Source organism: Herpailurus yagouaroundi, unplaced genomic scaffold (assembly GCF_014898765.1).
Source record: "Herpailurus yagouaroundi ecotype Mexico unplaced genomic scaffold, PumYag 199, whole genome shotgun sequence".
In the NCBI taxonomy this organism is placed as follows: Eukaryota; Metazoa; Chordata; class Mammalia; order Carnivora; family Felidae; genus Herpailurus; species Herpailurus yagouaroundi.
In genome coordinates, this window is record NW_024412430.1 from 4,817,452 (window position 1) to 4,844,813 (window position 27,362).

The 27,362-nt window shown below is 43.4% G+C and overlaps 1 protein-coding gene across 8 annotated transcripts in view; it reads left to right on the forward strand.

The window, feature by feature from the left end:
• Positions 1-27,362, forward strand: part of PRUNE2 (prune homolog 2 with BCH domain) — a 274,947-nt gene that overhangs the window by 235,248 nt on the left and 12,337 nt on the right. For 4 of the 8 annotated variants that reach the window (XM_040449313.1, XM_040449309.1, XM_040449311.1 and 1 more), the window contains exons 11-17: positions 1,320-1,523; positions 10,199-10,372; positions 13,361-13,369; positions 16,207-16,309; positions 16,927-17,058; positions 18,666-18,752; positions 23,975-24,073. In XM_040449313.1, coding sequence (XP_040305247.1) covers positions 1,320-1,523; positions 10,199-10,372; positions 13,361-13,369; positions 16,207-16,309; positions 16,927-17,058; positions 18,666-18,752; positions 23,975-24,073 — 808 coding nt within the window. Of the gene's footprint in view, positions 1-1,319; positions 1,524-10,198; positions 10,373-13,360; positions 13,370-16,206; positions 16,310-16,926; positions 17,059-18,665; positions 18,753-23,974; positions 24,074-27,304; positions 27,341-27,362 lie in introns of all 8 variants that reach the window. The other 4 variants (XM_040449305.1, XM_040449310.1, XM_040449308.1 and 1 more) reach the window with 3 other exon arrangements.

Genomic DNA, 27,362 nt, shown 5'->3' on the forward strand with positions numbered 1-27,362 from the left:
CATACCAAATCCTAGCTCGCACCTAGGCTCACCATATTTGTACTTGACTGTCAGAATGTGTACAATTAAAAATGTGATGTCAAGGAAGCTCGGTATCCTGAGTGCTGAAATAGACAAACAAAGCCCTTACACACCACAGGTGTATAGCTCACGGCATATCCAAAGAGAATTTTAAATTTCCAGTTGCCTCCTACTCACGCTTCATACTGAGGTCACCCTTTGCACCGTACCAGCTCCAGGATCGTACCAAGATCCTGAGCCCTGATGTTATCGGCCAAGCCTAGAATGGAACAAGAAAAAAGCAAGTCATTTTTTTTTTTCTGTCCAAGTATTTAATAGGGCATTTTTCAAGATACTAGTCATGTGACATAATTATTTTTAAATGTTCCGTCTATGGTCAAATAAGCCTAATAGCCACCGTATGTCTACACCGCTCTTGAAGGTTCACAATGCACTTTGAATAACACAGGCATTAAGGCTATGGTTGTCCTATATGGTAGCAGTTAGCTACATGTGGCTATTTAAATTAATGAAAACTTAAGATAAATGTGGAAAGTTCAGTTCTTCAGTTGCACTGGATTCATTTCAGGTGCTCAATAGCTACATGGAACCCCTCATCACAAGACATTCTTTTGGACAACGCTGCTCGGAGAATTCCTATAATACAGAAACCCAGTGTTTTTCAAACTTATCGGCCAATAGAAGCTTTCTTCAAGTATAATACATAAAAATATTACATGGAACACAGTTTGGGTGATGGTCTATACAGAGGAAGAAATTTAATGAAAAAGAAACAATGTCACCTCCCTTAGGACAAGAGCCGAGTTAGAATTCTAGAATTGAGAGGTATACCAAGCTGACTACAGATCATACCCAGAGTTGTCAGGAACTGAAGAGAAGTATTTGAGGAGTAACTATGAACATAATAGATGGATAAGTAAAGTTCATAGCCTTCATTCCATAGGAGTGATGTCTACACGAACCATTATGAGATCTATGTAAGCTTAGCTGTTTTTCTTATGCATCATAAAAATTCAGTCCAACGTTACATCAGTGTCGGGTTCTTCCACCTGAACAGGGTAGTTCTGAAAACTGGCTCCCACTTTTTATGTTTATGTGGCCAGGGCTGATGTGGCTGGGATAAGCCCAGTCCTGAGGCCCGCTGGTCAAGAAAGGGATCCAAATGGCATATAAGGATTTTTAGCAGGTGTGCCTTTGCTTAAGGGCCTTAAAAATGTTTTTCACTGGGGCCCACACCCACTGTTGGCAGCCGCGTATACAGTTTAGTACTTAATGTTGCTATTTTTTTTCCTCTTTAGAACCTCCCAATTCTCTGGATCTTAACGACACTCCTCCTCGCAGGATCAAACTCACTGCCCCGAATATCAATCTTTCTCTGGACCAACAAAGTGAAGGGTCTATTCTCTCTGATGATAACCTGGACAGCCCAGATGAAATCGATATCAATGTGGATGAACTTGATACCCCTGATGAAGCAGATTCTTTTGAGTACACTGGGCACGGTAAGTTGCCAAGTTGTCAAGGCCAAAGTTACATGAGAAATGAAGGATTATTTAAGTGGCACGAGGAACAGATGTCCCATTTGGTTGCTGGTGGCTCCTTTCTGTGATTTCTAGAATCTTCTCTTTGCATCTCAGGTCATAGGCGGCTGTGATCGACAGTTTAGAGCGTGATAGCACAGGATGGTTCACAGAGGTTGTACATAGCCATTGCTCCTTTGTTAAATGCTTGTTCTCGGCAGGCCTTGTGCTAGGCACTGGGGTTGTGAGAACACTATTACATGCTGCGTTATAAGAAAATTAGGGCTGGGTTTGCAGAAGCAGAGAAATTAGAGCTTACTAGTTTCTTTGTACAAGCGCCCACTATCTGGAATGTTCTTCCTTGAAGTCCCTTCCATAGCTGGCTTCTTCTCTTTATTCAGATCTTAATCAGTTGCCATCAGAGACCTTCCGTGACCTCTATAATCAAAGGCGCCTCCCACACCCACCCACCCACCCCCACACCCAGTCACTTTCTATCCCTCTACTTATTTAAAAAAAAAATTTTTAATGTTTAGTTATTTTTGAGAGAGAGAAAGAGAGCGTGAGCAGGGGAGGGGCAGAGAGAAAGGCAGACACAGAATCCGAAGCAGGCTCCAGGCTCTGAGCTGTCAGCACAGAGCTCGATGCGGGCTCGAACCCACGGACGGTGAGATCATGACCTAAGCCGAAGTCGGATGCTTCATCGACTGAGCCACCCAGGTGCCCCGACCCCTCTGCTTATTTTGTTTTCCCTGTGTCAGTAATTAAAACCTGTCATTTAACTATCGGGTTGCATAGTCTGCTCTGCAGAGGCAGGGACTTTATTAGGTTTGTTGCTATACGTCCAGTAAAGCAGGACGGAGGCAGGGATGACCTGGGGGTGATAGGAGAAGAATAAAAAGGAAGAAAAGTAAAAGTTGGTGGCTCAAACACCGACATTCCTGATAGGAATATCAGTCTCATGTCGTTCCTTCTCTTGCTCAGTAAAATCGGGTTTGTTAAGAAATGTACAAACACAAAGCACTTGCTTTATAAAATGGCATTCCACAGTTTCTGCTTTACAGGGTGGCGTTTATAATATTTGAAATTCAGAGTGAGAGTATCCTGGCCACAGCTACTCCATTATGAAAACTATTACCGTCAAAAAGGAAACAGCACAGTGGAATGATGCCCTGATGCCTACAGCCGTGCTAATTCCAGCAGCATCATTTGTAAGAGAACGTAATTAGGAAATTCATCAAATTCGTTGAGTAATTCAATCAATGATCACTGAGGCCCCGGGACTCCTACCATGACGAGCACAGATTCAGACCCTGCCTTCACAAAGGATAAGGCTTTATTTCCTCAAGTTAAAAAAAAAAACAAAACAAAAAACTGGCCAAACTACTTGTACTGTAGTTCCTGATGTGTAAATAGCGATTTTGTATTGCATTGGTACTGTGTTCTTGCATTGCTGTAGTTATCTGGGTGTTTGTCTCTGTAAGTAGAAATACACAAATGGAAGGTGAAAGGGCTTGAGTTCATGTTCTTTCCTACCGTGTCAGAGACTCTTCCCCAGCTACTCTGCCCACCCCAGCCTCCCCCAGCCACCCCAGCCCTGTTCCTGCTGATAGATGCCCACGTTGTAAGAGTCACGCCTTGACTCAAATCGCACAGAAGACAGCTGGGGCGTGAGCTGGCCCCTCCCTCTCTCCCCCTGTACCTCCCCGTTGTCGTGGAGCTCCGTGCCACACCACATCTGAACCTTTTATTTTTATAAATAGCAAAAGTGCCAAGCAAAGTGGTGGTGGCTGAAAAAGCTGGTAATTAAAGCTGTCACTTGCTGACATCGTTTCCTTGTTTTCAGCTGACGATGTTTTGTTGAAAGAACCAGCTTACCAACCACAACCCTACATTTAGGTCTTAAATTCAAAGGACAGAATTTTAATGTAAGTTGACTTTTAAAGCCCACTTTGATTTTCAAATATAAGATGTATATCCGGGCCCTGTTTTAAACAAACAAGAACGTGAAACGTTGAAAACACAGAAAGCCATCTGAAGAGCTTTGTTTTATAAACCTGCAGATACAGATAACAGACTGCGTAAGAGAGAGGACGACATTAAAGTCCCAGCTTACAAAGTACATGCCTGAAAGCTGCATGTTTGTGGGTCTCTTGCATTTTGAACCAAGTGTATGCGTTCTAAACACAATTGGAGTTTTGAAGGCAACAGTGTTTCGAGATGTTTGGTGAGGGATTCACTTAATGAACCCTTTCATAGTGCTTACCATGTGCCAGCCTTTGCGCTAGGTGCTTTATAAATATTAAGTGTTTTATAAATATTAAGCATTTATAAATGTTAAGTATTTTAACCCTCAGCCCCGTGAATGTCCGCTGTATGGGTAGGTATCATGTTTGCCCCATTTTAGGATGAGAACACGGAGGCACAGATAGCTTAACAACTTACCTGAGGTCAGATAGCTGGTAAATGTCAGAGCCAGCATTCGAACCCGGAGCTGTTGTCTATGACTTTTGGGCCATGCTGCTTCTCCATAATATATTGCAGTGAATAAGAGGGGGTCTTTCACTAGATGAGGCTGACACACGCAAAGCCAAGCCTGGTAACCTACCCTTCCATTTATTTACATGTCTTTGTAGCCAGCCATTTTCATGACTGCAGGGCTCTTACCTTACCCAGCCCTTGAAGAACTCTCCTGCCATTTGCCTGTTTTATTCTGTAGCTGATAAGCAAACATTTCAGGCAGATTATTTGCCCACGTTGTGGTTTTACTTATGAAACACTTGTGAATCTCACTGTCAAAAAACATTAAACTGGACTCCACTGCTATAAAATTTTCTTTAATAATTGTGTCCAAGGGGTTGGAAAATATCATTTGAAGGACTGATAGAATTGAGCTTGACTTCCTTTGATATTTACAAGTGCCAAAGATACTAAACATACGAAGATGCTGAGGGGGTTAGGAGGTCAGTCTTTCAGAATAAGGGAGAGCTGAGCCTTGTTATTAGAAACATGCTTTGTTATACTAATTCTAGAAACTTAAAAATATCCTAAGGTTGGGGCGCCTGGGTGGCTCAGTCGGTTGAGCATCCGACTTCGGCTCAGGTCATGATCTCACAGTCTGTGGGTTCGAGCCCCGCGTCGGGCTTTGTGCTGACAGCTCAGAACCTGGAACCTGTTTCAGATTCTGTGTCTCCCTCTCCCTGCGCCCCGCCCCCCCCATGCTCTGTCTCTCTCTGTCAAAAATAAACATGAAAAAAAGAGTTAAAACAAAAGTATCTGAAGGTGAGAAATATGATGCACTATTTCTGCTTTCCAAACTCACTGTAGTTATTTTTTTTACCGTAATTCAGGTCTCAGCAAAAGCATTTCATACAAGAAATGGAAAAACGATCAAGAATTTTAGCCTGAATACTTCTGATAAGAATGTTGTAAGAAACATTTCTGTATTATTTTCCTCCTAGGCTCCTACGTCATGTTTAGTGACCTCATCTGAGCTCCCTTTTTCCAAAACTCACCCCTAACAACAGCCAGTTTTGGTCTGAATAAGGTGCTCCAACATTTTTTTGCAGATAATCAGAGCCTGCAGGTGACCAGCTTGTAAAATCAGTTCCGTGTTTTAACTCCACACCTAAACTACTCACGACTAAAACAAGTGTTAATCTTGTTTTACCCACAAGCCACCTCGTGCCAGATGGTGCGGTCTGAAAGGACGATTTTCTCGGCGCTCGCGTTATGCTGAGTTTTATCTTCAGACAAACTTCCTGCCTGCTCTTTGTCACCAAAAGAACTTTACTTAAAAGCTTCCCAACTCTATACAGGATGTCTTTCCTCTAACGAGAGGAAGTTCAAACAGGGTCTGCTAAGGTGATGCACATCATCGGTGTCTGATCACACTGTGGAAAGCTGGTCCCCGTTCCCAGAGACACATCCCTGCTGGAGGCCACAGCTAATCCCACCTCTAGGGGATCCCCTTTACTCACCAACAATGGGTCCCCCACGGTGTCTGTACAGCAAAGGACGTTCGGGAGCATGTGTATCAAGTCATCTCTCAAAAGACAAAGGAAAGGGGCGCCTGGGTGGCTCAGTCGGTGTAGCGCCCGACTTCGGCTCAGGTCATGATCTCACGGTCCGTGAGTTCGAGCCTCACATCGGGCTCTGGGCTGACGGCTCAGAGCCTGGAGCCTGCTTCAGATTCTGTGTCTCCCTCTCTCTCTCTGACCCTCCCCTGCTCATGCTCTGTCTCCATCTCAAAAATAAACAAACATTAAAAAAAAAAAATTAAAAAAAATAAAAAGACAAAGGAAAATGTTCCAGGTGACTCCTCCTCCCTGGGGCCTAATTGACTTCAACCGTCATCGGGGAGAAAAGCTGGTTACTGAGGAAGGGAGACCAAGAAAATTTCTAAGCATTTCTTAGTGAAGAGGGCATCAGGCCAAAAGTTAAATTTGGAGGCCCTGGGGCCAGTTAAGTGAGTCCTGAGGTTTTTGAAAACAGAAGATGATGGCTTGGGTTGCGGGGAGAATGGTAATTTAGAGTAAAGTGGAAGAATTAGGATCTAGAGGAGATTGCTAACTCAAGGGAGTAAATAAAGCCATCTTCGCTTCTTACTGGCTTATACTGTTGACTTTTAGAAATGAACACTTTGAGAATGTACTGTGCACCCAGCTGTTAAATAATGTATTTTTCCCATTTATATCAACCAGAAGAAGGTGGGGAAGGAAAAGGAACTCCAGCATCTTGCCAGCTCTCCTTCTTTGAGGCCAACAGAGATAGCATTCCATAAAAGGGTCCACACTTTTATGCCAAAATGAGTAATAATGCTTGTTCAAAAACATCAAGTGCAGGAAAAGTCTTGTGTGTTTGTATACATACATACTTTTAGGTAGAAGTGCCCGTTCTTACTGTGAAACAAGGACCAAAAAACGTAGAGACGAATGTGAACAGATTCAACTATATAAACATACTAAGTTTCTGTTTGGAAAAAAAAAATATCAATTTAAAAGCTCAGCACAGGGGTGCCTGGGTGGCTCAGTCAGTTAAGCAGCCGACTTGGGTTCAGGTCATGATCTCAGGGTTCGTGAGTTCGAGCCCCATATCGGGCTCAGTGCTGACAGTGTGGAGCCTGCTTGGGATTCTCTCTCTCTACCCCTCCCCCACTCTCTCTCTTTTTCTCTCAAAAATAAATAAGCATTAAAAAAAAAAATTAAAGCTAAGCCGAAGCAGGAAATGAATTGCAAACCATGACAAAGTTCTACATAAAGAACTTCAGCAAATCAGTAAGGACCACAAGAGGCAAAGGGCCTTACAGGTGCCTCCCTGTCAGTAAGAGAAATATAAATAGCTAATAAACACTTAAAAGTGTTACCTTCTTTAATACTTAAAGGAATACAAATAAAAACAACAGACCGGTTTCACCATCAATTGTCAAGGGGTAAAAACTTTAATATCCTCCAGAGTTTTTGGAGGAAAACAGCTCCTCATATATTTTGGTGTGATACACTCAAGGACAAAAATATCCATAAAAACTTCAAGTGCTTATAGTGTCTGACCCAGCATTCACCTGCTAGAAAGTTAACTTACAGCAACACGTGCACAAATGAAGTAAGATACCTGCACAAAGATACTTATTGAAGCAAGTTCTCTGTAAGAACGACAACAAAATAGAATAAAACTAAAGTTCTATCACTGTGGGACTGACAAACTAAAAGACATCGGCAAAATGGAATACCCTAGGGCTACTCTTTATTTCATTTTTATTATTATTATTTTTTTGTTTTTTAAGTAGGCTCCATGCCCAATGTGGGGCTTGAACTCACAACCCACGAGACCAAGAGTCACAGGCTCTACTGACTAAACCAGTCAGGCGTCCTTCTGGGGCTACTTTTTAAAATGAGCAGTGTTTGGGGCACCTGGGTGGCTCATTCAGTTAAGCATCTGGCTCATTTCGGCTCAGGTCATGATCTCACGGTTTGTGAGTTTGAGCCCCTCGTTGTCAGCACAGAGCCTGCTTGGGATTCTCTCTCTTTCCCTCTTTGCCCCCCCACCCCCACCCCGCGCTCACTCTCTCTTTCTCAAAATAAATAAATAAACTTTAAAAAAAAATTAAATGAGCAGGGTTTAGGGGTGCCTGGCTGGCTCAGTGGGAGGAGCATGTGACTTTTGATCTCGGGGTTTTGAATTTGAGCCCCACATTGGGGATAGAGATTACTAAAAAAATAAATAAATAGGCTTTTAAAAAGGTGAGCAGGCTACGGGGCACCTGGGTGGCTCAGTCGGTTGAGCAACTGACTTCGGCTCAGGCCATGATCTCATGGTTTGTGAGTTCGAGCCCCGCGTCGGGCTCTGTGCTGACAGCTCAGAGCCTGCAGCCTGCTTCCGATTCTGGGTCTCCCTCTCTCTCTGCCCTTCCCCCTCTCATGCTGTGTCTCTCTCTGTCCCAGAAATAAATAAACATTAAAAAAAAAATTTTAAAAAAAAAAAGATGAGCAGGCTTGATATTCGCTGAGATGAAAAGAACCCTATGCTATATTAGTAGATACGAGCACAATATAAAAGAAAATGTATAGAACATGTAGAATGTATAGAATAATCATAAATAGGGTGGGGGGCTATGCTCGTGTGCATGTGCATAATAAAAAGAATACAGAGCAAACAATAATGAGTGAGAGCAGGACTGGTGATTATTGTTGTTTTCATGGACGATTGTCTGTACTGTTTGTACTTTTGTTAGCATCTTATTTTTCCAACCAGAAAAAAGAATACGGCGTACAATGTTTTTTAAGCGAGGTAGCCTCGATCAAAGCATGCAGAAAACAAAACAGTCACCCCACACTGATCACCTGGGTCAAGCTAGAGCAGGCCAGCGAGTCCCAAACAAGGATAAAGGCTGGTGGAAGGTGAGCTCGCTGCAGGGCAGAGCATGTATGTACAGGAACATTGAAGACAAGCCCACATCAGAGCCCAGAGCTCTGAGGGCGCGGAGGCCAGATGGAGAACAGAGTCCCAAGAAGGAAACTAAGATGAGCGTCCAAGGGCCCTCAGCCAAGAGGAAGGGAGAGCAGGAAAGGAGTCCAGACAGGGAGTCCAGTGCAGATGGATGGATCTGCACCAGTGATGCGGAACTTGGGCTGCAACCAAAGGTTGCTGCTTTCCGTCCTCGGTAAGACGAGGGGCGCTGGTGGGAAGGCAGAGGAAGCCAGGGTGAGCCTGCCTGTCTGGTCGCTGTTGGTGTTGGCAGAAAAGGCTGGGACTGCTTCCCAACTGGCTTTCATTTTGCAATTCTAAGTCACAGATAATTAGACACGTTTGAGTGTGTCTTGAGGAATCTTCCAGAACATGATGGCTTTGTTGTGGTCCCCTTACAGAGTACCTGTATTTTCCGGAACTTGTCCAAGCTTTTCTCTATTTACCCAGCTGCCTCAGTTTTCACTGGGTGCTCTGGGCAGGTTTCTAAGCTAAGCGTGGAGTTGGTTGGTGGAAGTGGGTAACAAAGGTGGTTCACGCACAATTTCCAGGCCCAAGGAGTTCGCAGCCTCATGGTAAAATGAAGAGAATGAGACAGTCACACATGCAGGGTACAGTGTGATAGCAAATTAGTTCAAGGTCAGCTTTTGTGTGGGCAGGTCCATCATGCCTACTCCTCTGCCTGATGCGTGGTAGATAGGAATAATATTCGTATTATCGAAGTGCCATAAAATAAACATAAGTACAATGTAAATGAAAGGTCTTTTCCCACGAATGAAAACATAAGAAGGATCGTCCCTCACAGAATTATGGTGAAGGCTATAACTAATCTTTTCCTTCAAATTACTGAAACATACAGAGAATAACCATTGTTAAACTCTACTCGTAGTTGAAATAGAAATGGAAACAGCTGCTCTTTCAAAAACTTGACATGGTTGCTTGTTTGGGGATGCACGAGACTGTGCAGTAAATGTTCCCCCGAAGAATGCTCAGTGGGCTTTGGTATTGCCCCATGTACCCACAAACAGGAGTCTGACGAGTTTTTGGTCTCAGAGCATTTCTGGTCTACAGAGTTGCCTGTTTCTTGCTTACTATGAAATCTTTCCATAGCGTATTTTGAAAACTCCGTAGGAAGTAACACCATATTTCTGCCCAACTTCACTCCCAGTAGGGAAGGGAGCTCAACTCCTTTGTAAGAGTCTTAGAGTTGTGGGGGGTGGGGGGAGGGTCTAGGCCAGTGGTATCGAGATACCTAACACACAGGATACACCAGGATCTGTGGCCCAAGGGAAATAAAATGATCTGTGCCTGATAAATAGACTTTCACCCCATGAGGACAGTGTACAGGTCTTCAACCTGTACGTTCAAGGATGAGTTGGTAGCAGCCTATCCACCCGTAGCCCACCAACACGGGGCATCTCTAGCCCTGCATCTGTCAGCAGGGCTGAGCTTGGCCTTAAGCTAAGGCCTCAGCTTGGCCTTAGCATGGATTTGGTCGTTCTCTCAGTCAATAAATAAGACCTCACTGAGTATCTTTTATGTGGTCAGGATGGTATTCATCTGTATAAGGGCTGTCTGTGCCAAACAGAGGGTGCCATCAGGTTGACTCTGCCTCTGCCAGGAGATGGCCCGTGGTGGAACTGCCTCAGCTGTGGAGTCTTGCTCCTCAGTCCTGCTCTGTGCTTCCCTTCCAGAAAGTTCCACAGCTAACAAGGATTCCGGCCAAGAGTCAGAGTCCATTCCAGAGTATACGGCGGAAGAGGAGCGGGAGGACAACCGGCTGTGGAGGACCGTGGTGATCGGAGAACAGGAGCAGCGGATTGACATGAAGGTCATCGAGCCCTACAGGAGAGTCATCTCTCACGGAGGTAGTCCAGCTCTTTGCGACTCTGGGAGGTGGTGAGGAGGGCAGCCGTAGTTCTTTACTAGAAAAATGAAAGTAGGGTTCTCTGAGGCATGGCATCCTCAAAACCCTGTTCTGCAGTCGACGTTCAGGGGAGTGCAGAGCCAAGTGCATTACCTCATACGCAACTCAATAAACAGTGGGAAGCCTACTATGCAAAAAATAGCTTTCCAGTGTGAAAACTGCTTTTCACACCGCATATCTGACAGTGGTAATCTTCTGTGCAAATTTCTTGAAAACTGCAGCTGTCCAATTAAGTAACGTCTGTTTGGAATTCATATGGGTCAGTTGTAGGGTTTTGGTGTTTTTTTTTTGTTTTTAACAGAGTTGACCTACAATGTTGCATTAGTTTCAAGGGCACCAGGTAGTGATTCGACAATTATATACCTTATGAAATGCTCAACCAACTGCAAGTACCACATAGGGAAGATAGTCAATCGCATTGTAATAATTTTGTATGGTGACAGGTGGCGACCACACTTCTCGTGGTTGTAGGGCTCACCTGAATAGCTTTCGCGTCTGTGCTGCTGCGACCTGTAGTAAGGTTGCTACCCCAGAGGTCATTCTAGAAACGAAATGGTCTTTTGAATCCTCTGAGAAGCTTTAGGGATAAGTCTCTTGAGGCTCAGCCTGGTCGGTTCTCCCCCTGCTTGAAGTTTGCTTTTCTGCGGACTCCATTTGCATCTGTGCCTGATGACAGGCGTTTCCAGTGAGAGCCTCCACCTGCTTTAGGGACGGACCAGGGAGAGAGAAAAGCTGTGTGTTCGGTCTTTCCAGTGCTTTCTGGGAGCTCCGGGAGCCTCGCTTGATTTTGGATTCACAGTCAGATGAGCACAAGCACCACAGTGACTGTTGTCAACCTCAGGAAACATAAACGGCTTTTTTTAAGTTTTCTGCTGCATGCGCTAGTTTCCTGCAGTCCTGAGGCCCCACCCTAAGCGCTCAGCTCTTCCAAAAAAGTGTCAGCTGACGAGGCCATTGTTCTCTCCTCCGGGGACAGGGAAATAGCGTCTTAGTGCTGCATTAAACCTGTAGCTTTTGTTTTCTACCAAGCAGAAGGACATTTTGTCTTTTCACACTTCCTTCCGCCAGCCAGATTATCCATCTTCCATTCAGGCACTGCTACCTTCGTGTAAGTATCAGGATCCCCCAGGGACTCCGACCTCAACAGCCAAAGAAAATGCCCATAGGCGCCCCTGGCCACGGCCTTGCTTTGCCCTGCCTCCCTGTCTGACCTGCGGCGGTCATGTGGCCCAGGGACAGGTGCTGTGGGGGCAGGAGGCAGTTTGCTCCAAGGGAAACGTTTGCAGAGCCCTGCAGAACGAGAGCTGGCCCGATCTCGCTGAAGGGAACAGCCAGCCGGCCAATAGAATCAACAACCCCTTTGTTCCACAACCCGAACATCATCCCAGATCTTCCCCGAAGCTCCTACCTCCTCAGTACCACCCATCAGGTATTTGGGGTTTGTTTGCTTTTTGGAAATAAAAAGAAAACCACACAAAGCTTGATTATAAAAGTAGCCTGTGCCCATTCAAAAAAAAAAAAAAGAAAAAAGGTTGAACGAGGTAGAAAAGTCTGTGGAAGTAAATCAGAGTCACCCAGTAGTCATCTGTGTTGACCACGCGGGGTCTTAACTTAAGAGCCCCTTTGATGTGAAGAAGCAACATCACTGCTTCCCAGCGCTCCTGAGCCCATCTGTGCTTTGCCCGAATCAGGAAAGAGTGATTATCATCCACACGGTTGGGTTAAAACACAAAACAAAACCAAAAAAAAACCCCAAAAAGCCACCGCTTCTGCCTGTCACACACTTGGTGAAAATTCAGCTGACCCGTCGCGGATCACGTGGTTTGCTGTGCCCTCCGGGTCCCAGCCACCCCCCTCCCCTGGCCTTCGCTCCCCTCCATTCTGTGTCGTCAGCTCGGTTTTGTCCATGCGTCTGTCCAGTGTTGTTTGGAAGAAACGGCCACCTTTCCTGTCCCCAGCTCTGCCTCAGCCTCCTCCGGGCACTGGCCTGCATGAGTGTGCCCCTGGCTGCACCCATCCGGGACGTTAGCGGGACGCTGCCTCTTGCCACCCCCTGAACAGCTTTTGTGCTCTGTAGGTAAAGACTGAGTTCAGATTTTTACTTCTGAATTTGCCAGAGCTTGGTCCGCTGTGTTGGAAGCTGACACCTCCTTCTTAGACGCTACTGATGAGAAAGCGACACTCCCCAGATACCAATCTCTTGTGTTTGTTATCCTGGCTTCTGACGAGCGTGTAAGAAGCAGCACTCCATAGTGAGCACGGGTCTTGGCGTGTCTGGCATTTTCCCACGAAGAAGTTCTCCCGTTCAGGCCAACAGGAAAGCAGCAGCTCGATAACTGCAAGGTGGGGGTGATTAAAACCGCCACCTAAGTTCGCTGCAAAGCCAGACTCTGCCAAGGGTCATGCCAGCTGGGAGCACGCGTGAGAGCAGTATCCGAATAATGTAGTCTTCGGCTTTGGTGACCTTGATAGGAGCTATGGTAGGAGGCCTTGGACACCATATAGAAGAACAGAGCTCAAGACCTGTCTTTGCCACTAACTGCTCTGTGACCTTGGGACATGACCTAGCTTCTCAGCCCTCCCTTACCTCAGCAGTCAAAAGAGGTGATCTCAGAGCCGGGGTCACCACCCCTGAGCCCATGAGCAATATTCCTGTTATCTGCACAAACAAACAAACAAACAAAAAACCAAAGAGAGGTCTAGGTGGTTTGGATCAACAACAGTGTGGGGTCACTCGGAGGCCAGAAACTGGCTTTTTATGAACTTGGGGACGGAGAATGTATTTCAATAACCAAGGACAGTTACACCGAAGCATTATAATGAGAAGTTTCCTTTCTTGTTTTTGTTTTGTTTTGTTTTTTGTGTTTTTGTGTGTGTTTGTTTTGTTTTGTTTTGTTTTGTTTTGTTTACTTCTCTTATTTCGTTATAGGAGATTCAGGTAACTTCTCTGCAGTGTTGCTGGACACATGACCCTGGAAAGAATGAGAAGAGTTGCGGGCTGGTGTGTGTGTGTGTATGTTTTGGTTGCGACTGTCACATCCTCCCTCCTCTCTCCATCCCATTTGCTGGCCGGCACACTTGTGTCCCATCCCCCTCATGCCTGTCTGTTCTGCCTCAGGTAAGGTTTGCATTATCGCTCCAGAGGGTCTCAGGAGGCCCCGCGGTGGCATTGCTGATGCACCTCAGCGCACACACCCTGAACTCACCTCCTGGCTCCTGAGAAGAGAGCTAAGTACATGCTTTCAAAAAGCCATCCTCCTAATGAACTCTTCAGCTGCTGGCAGCCGACTTCCCTTGACTAAAGCTGCAATAAGCTAAATATTAGCGCAGAAATCGGGTTAGCCGACCCCCTCGAAGGCATGTGCGAGGAACCAAGAGCAAACAGACCCATTCCTTCCAGTTACCGCCCTTTGCCAGCAAGGACGATCTGAAATATCTCCCGAGCCTGACAGCAATGGCACCAGATCTGGGTTGGGAAGGAGAACTTGCCCGAAGAAGTCTTTTTCTTCTCGTTCCTTTCTTGCGTCTTCCACCGTCTCTCCTCCTCTTCTCTTCCTCTGTCTCCTGCCTCTTCTTCCCTTCCTGCAGCTCCTCTGCCCAAAACTACAAAACTCCACCTTCACTAGTGAATTTCAGGCATTTTTATATAAAGAGACATTCCTGACTTAGACGATGATCAGGACGTGGCGAGTTGATTCTTCAGTATCCCTTCGAGTTAATGAGCCTGGGTGAACGTGACACCACAGCATTCCAAGGACAGGCACATTGACACAAAGAGCTGAAATGCCATTTAAGATGACTTCTGAAGTACTGTTTAGAAACCTCGGACTGTCCTTAAAAAAAAAAAAAAAAAAAAAAAAAATTAGAATTAGAAATTCTCCAGAAATGGGAACAGAAATCAAAGTAGCTGAGTGGTCATGACCTTGAAGTTAGGTTGACACCCTGGAGCCAAGCAGCTACATCTACAGAGATGCTTTTGTACTTGTTTTTAAGTTGGATTCATTATGTCTATTCTCTCTTTGAATGAACCGGGTCCTTGGCATTGTGCGCAGTCTAAATGGCCTACCTTTGTGGTGTTAGCATTGGTGTAGCAAAGCCACGGTATCCTTTGTGGATTTTCATTGGGTTCTGAATCTGTTTAAATGAAATTGTTCGGTGGAACAAACACTTCTTGTATTACAATGTATCTCCTGCCATCTTCCTTCACATCTCGTTCTTAAAGAAGTTGGTAACTACCTGCATGTTGGAAGAGGCAGAACAAAGCAAATAATCCATAGGGAAGCCACGGCAATCCTGTTTTGCAAACATGGGTTACATCGGGCGTATACTTACATAGGTAGCATTTTCTAACACATGTGGAGTAAACACTGCATCCAACAACCTCAAATTAGTCATACGCACAAACCCATAATTTGATATACTTTTAGTTGGTATCACTCTTTTCCCCCACCTCTTTTGTGGTAGGGCCATACTGTCTTTGTAGAGAACGTCTTATTAAGCTGCTTTTCAAGAGTTAAGCCCATCCAAGTCTATATCCAGCCGGTATTTTCCTGCCATGTAATCACCAGAGGGGTATTTAGAGTTCTGAAAAAATGAAACGCACTGAGTTCAGATCAGGCTTGAGGGTATGTCCCGTCTGCCTACTCAGAGCTTTGAGGCAATCTCTACGTAATGATTCTGAAGTCCAGACCTATGTTATATGACAAAAATTCCAAGTGTTTATGAAGGGACATTAAAAAATGAAAACACGGTGCATTCCTTCATTTGTAAGCCTGAAGGACACGAGAGACTCCATGCACAAACCCGTGGAGGTTTGACCAACAGCTGCCATGAGTGTCCAAGATAAGCTCTGAGGGAACACGGAGCTTAGAGAATGCCACACAGCTTTCAGATGTGGGTAAAATGTCCTGAGATGTCCCTATATTTTTCTTGACCTTGGAGTTCACACTTGCCTTTTATTTTCTCACACACGTGCGTATAGCACTCCCACCTCTGCTTCCTGTCCATGTCACCAGGAAGTAATTCTCAAGTTTTCTCAGAAGCGCGTATTGTCGTAAAACGCAAAGAGAGGTTGGCTTTCACCAGGCCTTTCTTGAATTTGTTCTTTTTTAAAAAGATGAGGCTCTGTATTCTGTGCTCAGTGACTCTAGGCCTGGCCAGAACTTTCCATGTGTCAATGCACTGTCTGTTGAATCTGGAGATCCCAGGGACACTACAGGCAAGTGAACCAGTCCACAAAATCAAAATAAAGGTGTTTCGCTTGTTAACCTACTAGTATCTGGTCACTGGAGTATGTGAGCCTGATTGTATTGCAGTTCAGTGACTAGATTTTCCCTTTAAATTAACCAGAATCTGAGAAAAACAGCTAACAAGGATCAGGGAGAGCCTCTTAGCCGTTAAAGGACTGAAGCATTATATATTAGAAACCTGTAAATCAAAACCCCCATCGTTTGCTAAGTTGAATATTTATATACCCCATTCATGACTATGTACAACACATATAATCATCCATAATCAATGGATATGCCATTTATGCAAATATATTTACAGTGTATATTTAAGGCTATATACAATATACATATATTATACTCTATGATAACCACTGAAAATAAGGTTATGTACTTACAGAAGTATAGTCTATATAGTACTCACTTAAAGATCTGTTACATTTACGCACACACGCTTGCCAAAGCTTCCAGATTTGCCCTTTAGGTTAAATATTATCTTGTTAAGAGCTTTCAGTTGGTCACAAATGTCTTTTTGTTTGTCCCCCAGGATACTATGGGGACGGCCTAAATGCAATCATTGTGTTTGCTGCCTGTTTTCTGCCAGACAGCAGTCGGGCGGATTACCACTATGTCATGGAAAATCTTTTCCTGTGAGTGATATTTATGGCAAAGTGCTTTGAGTGAATGTCTATGGCATGGCATGGCAGATAGTGCATCTTTAATGGGAGGAAATAGATGATGTAGAATATTCTAAGCCTTTGATGAAAAGTCAATGAAATCTCTGTCAAGGAATATTGCTCAAGAGGCGAAAGCCTTTAAAAGAACTTTTGTCAGTTGAGTGATTTGAAAACAAAACGAACACAGTCTTGCCTGCACTCTCAAATCCTGGAACATTTCCTTTGGATAAAGTGTTATTTTTATTCCCCCCGTAACATGGCTTCATTTATATCATTCACTTGTGCCTTTGGTACATGATAACATTGTTGACATTTTTGAAATTCGGGTTCTAACCTACGTATTTTTCTAGCGTACGTGCATTAAAAAAAAAAAGATAAAAACAAGATAACCCTACAGATAAATGAGCAATACTCGCTCTCAGAGAAATAATCTTAGGAAACTGCACTCTTTTCAAGGTAAAGAGGTAATAGGCACAACCATTCTTAAACGTCATACGCTCTGTAATTTAAATGTCATATAATCATGTTGTAAATAAGATGAACTGTTTCATGTGGGAAATGAAAACCCTCCTCTTCCTTCCTGTGATCAGATATGTAATAAGCACTTTAGAGCTGATGGTAGCTGAAGACTATATGATTGTGTACTTGAATGGTGCAACCCCCAGACGCAAGATGCCAGGGCTGGGCTGGATGAAAAAATGCTACCAGATGATTGACAGACGGTACGTGGGCGTCATTATTTAACCTCCGTTTTGGCTTCCTCAATAACTCCCATTCCTAATTCCCTTTCATCTGCCGAAACACGTGATCACGTTTTGGGAACATGGAATTATGCAGAGTTAAGAAAGGACAGAAATATTAAGAAAAGTTCACTTGCTGCCCCAAATCTGAAATAAAGCAGAGCTCCCCTAGGTTTTGCTAGGTGTTGTCATCTCAAACCTGGCGACCAAGTCTGTTCTAAACTATGTGTATGCCGTTGCCACGTGAAGGTGCGGTTTGTCCTGATAAACAGAGTATCCATGATTCTTTTTTTTTTTTTTAAGTTTATTTATTTATTTTGAGAGAGAGAGAGAGAGAGAGAGAAAATCCCAAGCAGGCTCTGCAGTGCGGAGCCCAACTCGGGGCTTAAACCCACAAACCATGAGATCATGACCCGAGACAATCAAGAGTCAGACGCTTAACCAAGTGAGCCACCCAGGCACCCGTGGAGTATCCACGATTCTTTACTGGTTTTACGTGACTGGTTTTACGTGTCTTTACTGGTTTTACGTGTCACTTACGTGACATAAGTGCTGCTTATGTGCACTAGGACTGTTGATCTGGGCGACTGTTGGGCTTACGGTCCATCATTCGCCGAGATAGTTCAAGTTAACCGCTAGCCCATTTGGTCCCGTGGTGCACTTTTTTCCCAAGATACCTCACTTCCATCCATATTGGCTTGAATAGAACAAAACATGTTAGGGGCACCTGGGTGACTCAGTTGGCTAAGTGTGGCATCCCCTTAGACGTGGCTTCGTGCATGACAACATGCGAGTGCCCTGTTATGTTATCTAAGATCCATTTGACGATCTAAACATTCATAAAGTAGCGTTGCTAATGCTTCAAAACATGCCTGAATATCAAGAATGCTAAAATGGTAATCTGAAAGTCAAACAACCACATGATCTACTGTCACTTGTTTCATAATACAGAAGAAGAAACCAAGGCCTAGTAGATCAAAGAAATTGGCTAAGTTGCTAGTAAGAATGTGTTCTTTTCAAAACAGTAAAGATAATGCTGGCAAAAATGAAAAGAATTGTTAAGCAAAAATGCACCCTGATAGTCATAGATGTATGCAGTCCAGAAATACACCCATCCTACTTTACATTTGAGGGAAAATGAGGTTGGACTCATACAAGTTAAAAATTATATCTCAAAAAAATTGGGGGGGGGGGGCACCTGGGTGGCTCAGTCAGTTAAGCATCTGACTTCAGCTCAGGTCATGATCTCATGGTTTGTGAGTTCAAGCCCCGCATCGGGCTCCGTGCTGACAGTTCAGAGCCTGGAGCCTGCTTCGGATTCTGTATCTTCCTCTCTCTCTGTTCCTCCCCGACTCACACTCTGTCTCTCAAAAATAAATAAACATTAAAAAGTTTTTAAGAAAATAATTTTTTTACTAATCATGATCATTCAGTTCCTTCCCATCAGATAATAGGAACTTACCTAGAACTCTCTAATATTATAATATGCTTATTTGGGGATATACTTTCCATTTTAACTCCTACTGAAAATGGGTTAGGAGTGATTTTTTTTTTCTTTTCTTTTCTTTTTTTTTTTTTTTGTTAAATAGGTTGCGAAAGAATTTGAAATCTTTCATCATTGTTCATCCATCTTGGTTCATCAGAACAATCCTTGCAGTGACACGACCTTTTATAAGGTATGGTTGTTATTATACTAAAAGTACTGCTCGTCGTTTTTCAAAATATGTGTTCATCGTCCTGTAAATAAGAATTCACGAACACAGACAGTATTTAGGAAGACATATTTTGCCCCTGCCTTTCCTGGAATGCTATTTTGGACTGTGTAGCAAGGAACCCTAATTAAGGGTGAGCATTATTTTGTAATGACTATTTTTCCCCACTATTACGAAACATGACCTCTCTATTGCTTGCTGTAACACAGAGGTTGAAGTGGGAGGGTTTCCATGCCATAATACAGAAGGGAGTAGGTAATACTTTTAAAGTGACTTGGTAATTTGTAGAGCGTAGAAAAAGCATCATAACGCAACAGTGGAAAAATAAAGACAAACCAAGGACAGAGACGGGAGTGGTGTGCCTTGTCTTAATTGTTCTGTTTCTTCTGAACACATATCATGTAGGTCACGAAACTTAGGGAAAGAGTCTGGGCAGCCATTTTGAGAGCTTTTTTTTCATTGCCCATGAGGATTCTGGGTTTCGATTCAGTTCAATTCTGTGAATATTTATCCACCATTTATGTTGTGTTAGATACTGTATAACCTTACATTTTGGGGACACAAAGAAAAAGAAAACATGCCTCATAATATAGTGAGACTTGAAACAGTTAAATGAAAGGGACAGGATGTATTGCCTAGAGAGCTTTAAAATAAAATGCAGTCTTACCTAACATTGGGATGCAGAGGAGATGAACTGAAAGTTTTCTGTCTCAAAGTTATTGATGAATTTCTAAGAAACATTCTGATCACTTGTGGAGGAAAAAAAAATGCTAAAGGTTAAAAACCTTTATTTATTTATTTTTTACATGGACATTTACTGTGCCTTCCCAATTCTACCTTTTTTGTTCAGTGTTCACTTACATGTATGTAGCATGTTCACTTCCAACCATTGAGTGGCATCTTTCAACCTAGTTTTCCTCTGGCAAAGTTTAGTTCTTTACCATACCGTGTGAAATTGCTTTAAAAAAATAATATGAGAGGGGCGCCTGGGTGGCTCAGTCGGTTCAGTATCCGACTTCAGCTCGGGTCATGATCTCACGGTTTGTGAGTTCGAGCCAAGCCCCACGTCAGGCTCTGTGCTGACAGCTCGGAGCTCGGAGCCTGGAGCCTGCTTCCGATTCTCTGTCTCCTTCTCTCTCTGCCCCTCCCCCACTTGTGTTCTGTCTCTGTCTATCAAAAATAAATAAATGTAAAAAAAAAAATTAAAAAAAAATAATATGAAATATTTAAGGTATACAAAAGCCACTTACTTTAATGATAGAAAATGCTTTGGGATGCCGGGGTGGTTCAGGTTAAACGTCCAACTTTGGCTCAGGTCATGATCTCACAGTTCATGAGTTCGAGCCCAGTGCCGGGCTCTCTGCAGTCAGCGCAAAGCCCGGAGCCTGCTTCGAATCCTCTCTCCCTCTCTCTCTGCCCTTCCCGCCCCCACACTTTCTCTCTCTCTCGCTCTCTCAAAAATAAAAATAAACATTAAAAAAAAGAAAATGTTTTGATAAGGGAATAGGAATCAATGTACACTGAAGAGCTTATAAAAAATTTAATGGTGGGGTGTCTGGCTGGTTCAGTAGGTGGAGTATGTGACTCTTGATCTCAGGGTTATAAGTTCAAGCCCCACACTGGATACAAAGATTACTTCAAAATAGAATCTTTTAAAAGTTTTTCTTTTCAAATTTAATAGCTAAGAAAAGTAAATGTTAGTTATCGTATTCACTCACTGATATTTGTTTGATCATTTGGGTGTTATAAAACAAATAAGTTTCTTGGTAAATAACAAAACTTTGTTACTGTGAGAATACTGAGAAGTAATTACAATTCAACATCATTTGTCGAAGGGAGTTTCAAGATGGTAAGTACAACAACAGTAATAAAATGATAGCAAAGAGTATTGTGGTAAATTATAGAAACTCATGGCTTACATTTACTGAGTATGTACAGGCAGTATTTCATTTAATTGTAATGTGAGTCCTCTGAAGGAGGTACTGTTTACTGTTTCCCTCATGCAGGAAACATCCCTGAGGTTCAGTGAAGTCAATTAAGTTGTCTAATGCAAAAACCAGCAAACCCCTTTCTGTAAAAGATCAGTCAGTAAATATTTTAGGTTATGTGGACCACCCGGTCTCAGTCACATCTGCTCAATTCTGCCATTATAGGTCCTAAACAGTCTAATAGACACTATGTAGATAAGTAAGTGTGGCTGTCTTCGAATCAAACTTGATATGTGAACACTGAAATTGAACTTCTTAAAAATGTTTTCATATCACAAAATATTCTTGGTGTCAGATTTTTTTTCAAATATTAAAAAAAAAATGTAAAAACAATCCTTAGCTGGAGGACTGTAAAACAAAAACAAAAACAAAAACAAAAAAAACCAAAACAGCTAACAAGCTGGCTTTGGTGCATAGGCTATAGTTTGCCAACCCCAGGTCTAATGTAAAATAGCCAGTAAGTGATAGACTCAGACTTTGAACCCAGTGGTCTGCCTAATTGTAAAGAAAACACATTTCAAGTACTTAAATATTATAGCCTACAGTCTCATCATGTGAGATCTTCCGTCTTTAAAGATCCCCCTCTGAATCAGTCTGTATCAGTGTAACCAATTTTTAGACCTGAAAAAAGAGGTCACTAAAATGTGTTATAGGTCCTTTTGCTGCTGAAGGAGAACACCTATGATAGAGGTAGATGGGAAATTCATTTATTTTTTTTAATGAATTGTCTGTGGCAAGTACTGGGTTAGGTGGAGATTGAGAGGCACGGCAGCTGACATAGACAAGTCAGCAATTGAAACAGAGGGTATAGCTGAAGCAAAATGGGGGTGATAACACGGTGAGGGTGAATTTGGGGCGACAGGTAGAGAGTAAAGGCTGAGAGCCTGCGTCAAGAGAGGTGTTCCAGAAGAACGAGCCTTCAAGGTGAGTTTTGAAGAACCGATAGGATGGACTAGCTGAAACCAGGTGGAAACAGCGGGTCCAAACACACCAAGAAAGGGACAACATGACATGTTCAGAGAACTGTACATTCTAGTGAACGTAACCCTGGAGCTGGATGGAGGGTTCCCCTTCCACCCACTCTATCTTTTATCAAAACCTGAATTTAGCTCAGGAAGTCCAGGGGAAGGAAGAGGTAGTGTGTGTCCATCCAAGACTTCTCAGGACGACTAGAAGTGACTCTATGGAGACACAAGTCATTCACCGCCAGTGGCCCAGGGTCAGATTGCAAGTAAAATGTGAAAGATAACCGTACAGAGAGATGACCCCACAAAGCCTTCCTTCTAGAATGCACAGCAGTTGAACAGAAGGCAGTACAATTGGCAGACGGCTCAGCATGATCTCTAGCCTGGAGAGGTCTTTTTCTCGGAAACCATTCCAGAAAGTTCGATGCTTGATCAAGTTCCCTTTCAAGTGGAATGATACATTTTAAAAAGCAGTTTGCAATTACACCAATAATACACAAATGCTTTCTCCTTATGAAACATCCAACCATTACCGATAAGACTAAGTTCTTCCTTCAACAACTGCCAGTTTCTGTTCGGAACTCGTTTCCCCAGAGGCACATTCCTTGATCAGTTGCAATAGTATCTTTTCATGTTGTCTTATATCCATCTACACACATCTAACATGATAACGTGTAGATGAAAGCTGTTTGTAATTCAGATCCAGTTACTGGAATATGGTTTTGGTCCATCTGGACTGAACGTGCTAGCTAAAACTTAAAAAAAGAAAAAAACTAAAAAAAAAAAAAAAACAATTAAGCTAAAATATTAAGAGGAAAATGAGTTTATACATACTTTAAGAAGCTAATGTTTTATTTTTGAGACAGCACAAGCAGGGGAGGGGCAGAGAGAAGGGAACAGAGGATCTGAAGTGGGCTGTGTGCTGACAACAGTGAGCCCAGTGTGGGGCTTGAACTCATGAATCTCAAGATCATGACCTGAGCCAAAACCGGACACCCAACCAGCTGAGCCACCCAGGTGTCCCATGTATACTTGCAAAATTGATCAGCCTCGGGGTGCCTGGATGGCTCAGTCATATAAGCATCTGACCCTTGGTTTGGGCTCAGGTCATGATCTCCGTTTATGAGTTACAGCCCCATGTTGGACTGTGTGCTGATATCACTGAGCCTGCTTGGGATTCTCTCTCTCCCTCTCTCTCTCTGCCCCTCCCCTGTCTGCCTTCTCTCTCACTCTCCCTCTGTCTCTCTCTCTCTCTCTCTCTCTCTCTCTCTCTCTCACACACACACACACACACACACACACACACACATGAAATAAACGTGCAAAAACATGAAATAGATCCACCTTGGAAGAGTCTGAAAGAATTAATGACAAGATTTTTATTTAAGAACAAAGAAACAAGCAAACAAAGCCAAGTGAACCATAAACCGATGAATGTGGAGAGTGGCAGAAACCTCTGAGAGGCCATGTGATGTGCAGTCAAGAGTGTAGACCCGAGGGGGGTGAGAGAATAGGTGAGGGGGATTAAGGAGGGCACGTGTGATGAGCACCAGGGGATGCATGGAAGTGTTGAAGCCCTATATTGGACACCTGAAACGAATATAACACTGTTAACTAACTGGAATTAAAAGAAAAAAACTTACAAAAAATAAGAGTATAGACTGGTCAGACTGCTCTGGTTGGAATCCAGGCTCTACCATATACCTGAGGTGAAACCTTAGGCAAATACGTAACTCTCTGTGTGTCGAGTTTCCTTATCTTTAAAAAAAAAAGAAGAAGAAGAAGAAGAAGAATTAGAGGTATCTGGGTGGCTCAGTCAGTTAAGCGTCTGACTCTTGACCTCGGCTAAGGTCAGGATCTCGCAGTTCGTGAGCTGGAGCCCCAGGTGGGGCTGTGCACTGACAGAGTGAAGCCTGCTTGGGATTTTTTTCCTCTCTCCTCCTCTCAGCCCCTCCCCAAGTTTTAAAGGAGCACTCGGAACATCTTTTAAAACAAAAAGAGAATAATAATAACAAGCCTACCTCACTAGGCTTAAGAAGAAATAAGGGAGTCGATACATATAAACCTCTTAAAACAGTATCTGGCATGTTGCAACTACTCGGATGTGTAGCCTTTCTTCTTAGTAAGTGCGGGGCCAACGTGTTAACTTTTTCAGGATTTTCAAGAAGAGGCAACACACTTAGAAGGGATGAAGTGGACACTAATGATATCTTTTCTCTCTCTTTTCTTTTAGCTCAAAATTCAGCAGTAAAATTAAGTATGTCAATAGTTTATCAGAACTCAGTGGGCTGATCCCAATGGACTGCATCCATATTCCAGAAAGCATCATCAAGTAAGTCGTGATGGTTTCCAAGATTTGGTAAGAAATTCTGCATGTTTGGAGGGGATTGGAAAACAACTCACTTCTGGAATACTGGGGAAATGTCGTGAATTCTATTTAAAATAAATACCGAGTGTTTTCCAATCAATAGATTTTTTTTTTCCGAATACCCATAGAGACCTGTTCTTTCAGATTCTCTTTCACATAATCTTCTCTTGGGGTTATCGATCATTGCTCATTTCACCTTAAATTTTGCTCCCATTTTGCAAAGCATAGATTTAATATGAATCAGTGCACCTGCTGCCTGTGTCTCCCTCTCTCGCAGACACAACAGGGTCTGAGCACAGCTTTGCCTTCTTTATTGCCTTATGGAAAGTAATTTACCTGCCCGGCCCTAGGAAAAGGGGGAAAAAATAAACTATCTTTTCTCTGTTTTCTTCTAAATCCCTTTTCTTCACGGGTCCCTTCAGGTGAAAGGTAAGGCAGAGTGGTAGGTGGCGTGGGTAGGGATGATCCCCTTCCTCAGGGTAATGCAATTAGCAGCCCGTGAGGAAACAGCATGGAGACTGAAGGGCGCTGGATCGTGCTGTGAAAATAATGAGAATAACAGTTAACACCGGCTGCTTGGAGCTGAGACTTAAAAGTACGGATGCCGAGGAGGGAACTCTCCTGTTTGGCTCACTGTTGCAAAGAACCGTTGTTCTCTGTGGGTTGTGCTTTTCTTCCTCTGTGTCTGATTCACTCATTTTTTCTTTTTATTTGATTGAAAATGGGAGGCCTTTAAGCTTTAGCTCGAAGAAAACAGACAAGACAGACAAGGATAGCCTATCTTCCTCCATAAGATGGATAGCAAAGTAGACTTCCCAATCTGCACTTCCAAAAAAGAGTCTTTTTACTAAAAAGAAAAAAAAGGCAGGGGGAGGGGTGGGCAAAGAAGCTGGAAAGAAAAGACTTGCATTTATTTCGGGGCAATACCGTATCCGGCATTAGAAGTGCTCTATGTATGTAGGTGTTTAATCCCCATAGTAAACCCCCAAGTGCAGGGAAGGGAAGCCAACAACGAAGAAAAGCTATTTATGTCAAGTATAAGGAGGAGCAAGGAAGAGATGGAACTAGAATTCAGACCCAGGTCAGCCTGGCAGCAGAATTCTCACACCCTTTTCTAGCAGTTTCCTTCACCCCCCCTTAAAGTATTGGAAGTCCTAGCTCAGGAGTAGATGCGTTTGGTTTTCCTTCTCTTGATATGAGGTGAACATGGGATAATGATTTGGCTTAGAACTACCCGTTGGCTTAGCCGAATCAAGCAGTGTTCGTGTGATCCTAACAGCGGCTTTGACCCTCTTTAGCTTATAGGACTCCCACCCCCTGCTTACCTCACAGCTCAATCCTGCTACCTCAAAAAGGAGCATCCCCACCTCTAAGCTCCACTCCTACGGTCGGTAAAGTCACTGGAGTACCCACCTCCTGTAGGGCTGTCTCCCTTTGCAAAAGATGACCAGGACATTATCTCTTCAAGTGGAAATGAGCACTGGCCACTTTCTAGCTAAATAGGGCAATGCCTCCATGGTGTGGCAGTTGGAGATAAAGAGAATGGGTTTTGGAGGCTTAATAATAGATTTGAACCTTCCTGCCAGCCCCTGATATTGAGCTGGGGCGCGTGGGTGGCTCAGTCAGTTAAGCATCTGACTTGGGCTCAGGTCAGGATCTCGTTGTTGGTGGGTTCCAGCCCCACATCAAGCTGTCTGCTGTCAGTGCATAGCCCACTTCGGGTCCTCTGTCTGTCTGTCTCTCTCTCAGAAATAAGTAAACATTAAAAAAACCTCTCCATGCCTCAGTGCAGCATCCAGAAAATGGGGAAGTAAGGGGCAATTCATAGAAAGGCCCCAAGGATTGGGTGAAAATGTGCATAGTGCATCCAAGAGCCTTCCCAGCAAGAGTTGGCAATCCAGAATGTTATGTATTATAATCAGGTTGCTTTTAGAGACTCATTATCTATAGGAAAGTTTAAATGAGAAGTTAAACATGCCCAAGGCACTTTTCATTCATTGACACCCATCAGTTTTCAATGACTCCATTTGGGAGAAGTTTCTTAAGGAGAAAGGGGCTCCATTTGGGAAGATTTTCTTCTGGAGGGAGAAATTTACAACCATCCCTGTCCTCCCCGTGTGTCCATGTTTTTCTTCCGCCGTCCGTCTTCTCTGGATGTCCTTTTTGCCACTTCTGTTCCTGGCCCGCATTGTCTCATTTTCATGTTATGCCATTTTCAAAATGAGAGAAGCCATAAGCCTATTACTGAATACCATTCGGAGAATCTAATCTCGGCCAGTCCCAAGACCAGTAGTCAGCTAGGCTGGAGCCTGTCATCAAAGGACTTAAATGAAAGAAAAAGTTGCCCAATCTGAAATTAGATTTATAATTGTTGATGACAGTATATCCTTGTTATTTGTGGCAATCATGTTCTAGAACCCTAAATAGCGAACCGTTGTTCCTAGGAGGAATACAGGGCTAAGTTCCTGCAAACACCTGGTTAATTTCCATTAACCAATTAACATAGAACCTTGTTGTGTGTTTCTGTGTAAAAATGGCTGATTTGATATATATTGTTGACTCACTAACACTGAATTCACGGCCAGCAGCACCATAGCCCCTGCCCAAACAAAGCTTCTCTAATGCACAGATCCTCTCCAGAAGGCACATCACAGCCTTCTTGTGCTTAGGAATGCCAGACAGCGCCTGAACACTCCGCTTGGGGGCATTTTAAATGGCGAAATTACCAATTAAAAGCACAAGAACAGGGAAAACATGGCACTAAATAGACAGCACCTGTTGGCAGCCTGAGCCTGCGCTAAAATGAGAAGGCAGAGCCTTGTTTTGTTGGGCCTCGACTGGGAATGTGCACATCAGGTGGCTCAAATTTTTTGCCACTAATAAAAGTAGTGAGTCGCCATAAAGGCGCCACAGGTATTGACGTGCGGGGGGTCAGAAACAAAATGCAAGCAGGAGGCAAATTTGCAAACAATGCAAAGAACCTGCAAATAACGAGGACTGGCTGAAGCTAATCATGAATTCTAACTCCTCGATTATATCCCATGAAAATACGTTTTTCTCCAAAAAAGGCAATTTGATTCTTTCAGGGGGGTAGGCTTTTTCTCTCCCGTTCTGTCCGTTCTTTAAAACATGTACCTGTCATTTTCTCCGTCTGTTGGCTCATCTTGCTCATTGCATTCATTTTTATCCCGTAAGGTACGATGAAGAGAGATCTTATAAGAGAAGTGTGAGGTAAAATCTCCTGATCTACAAT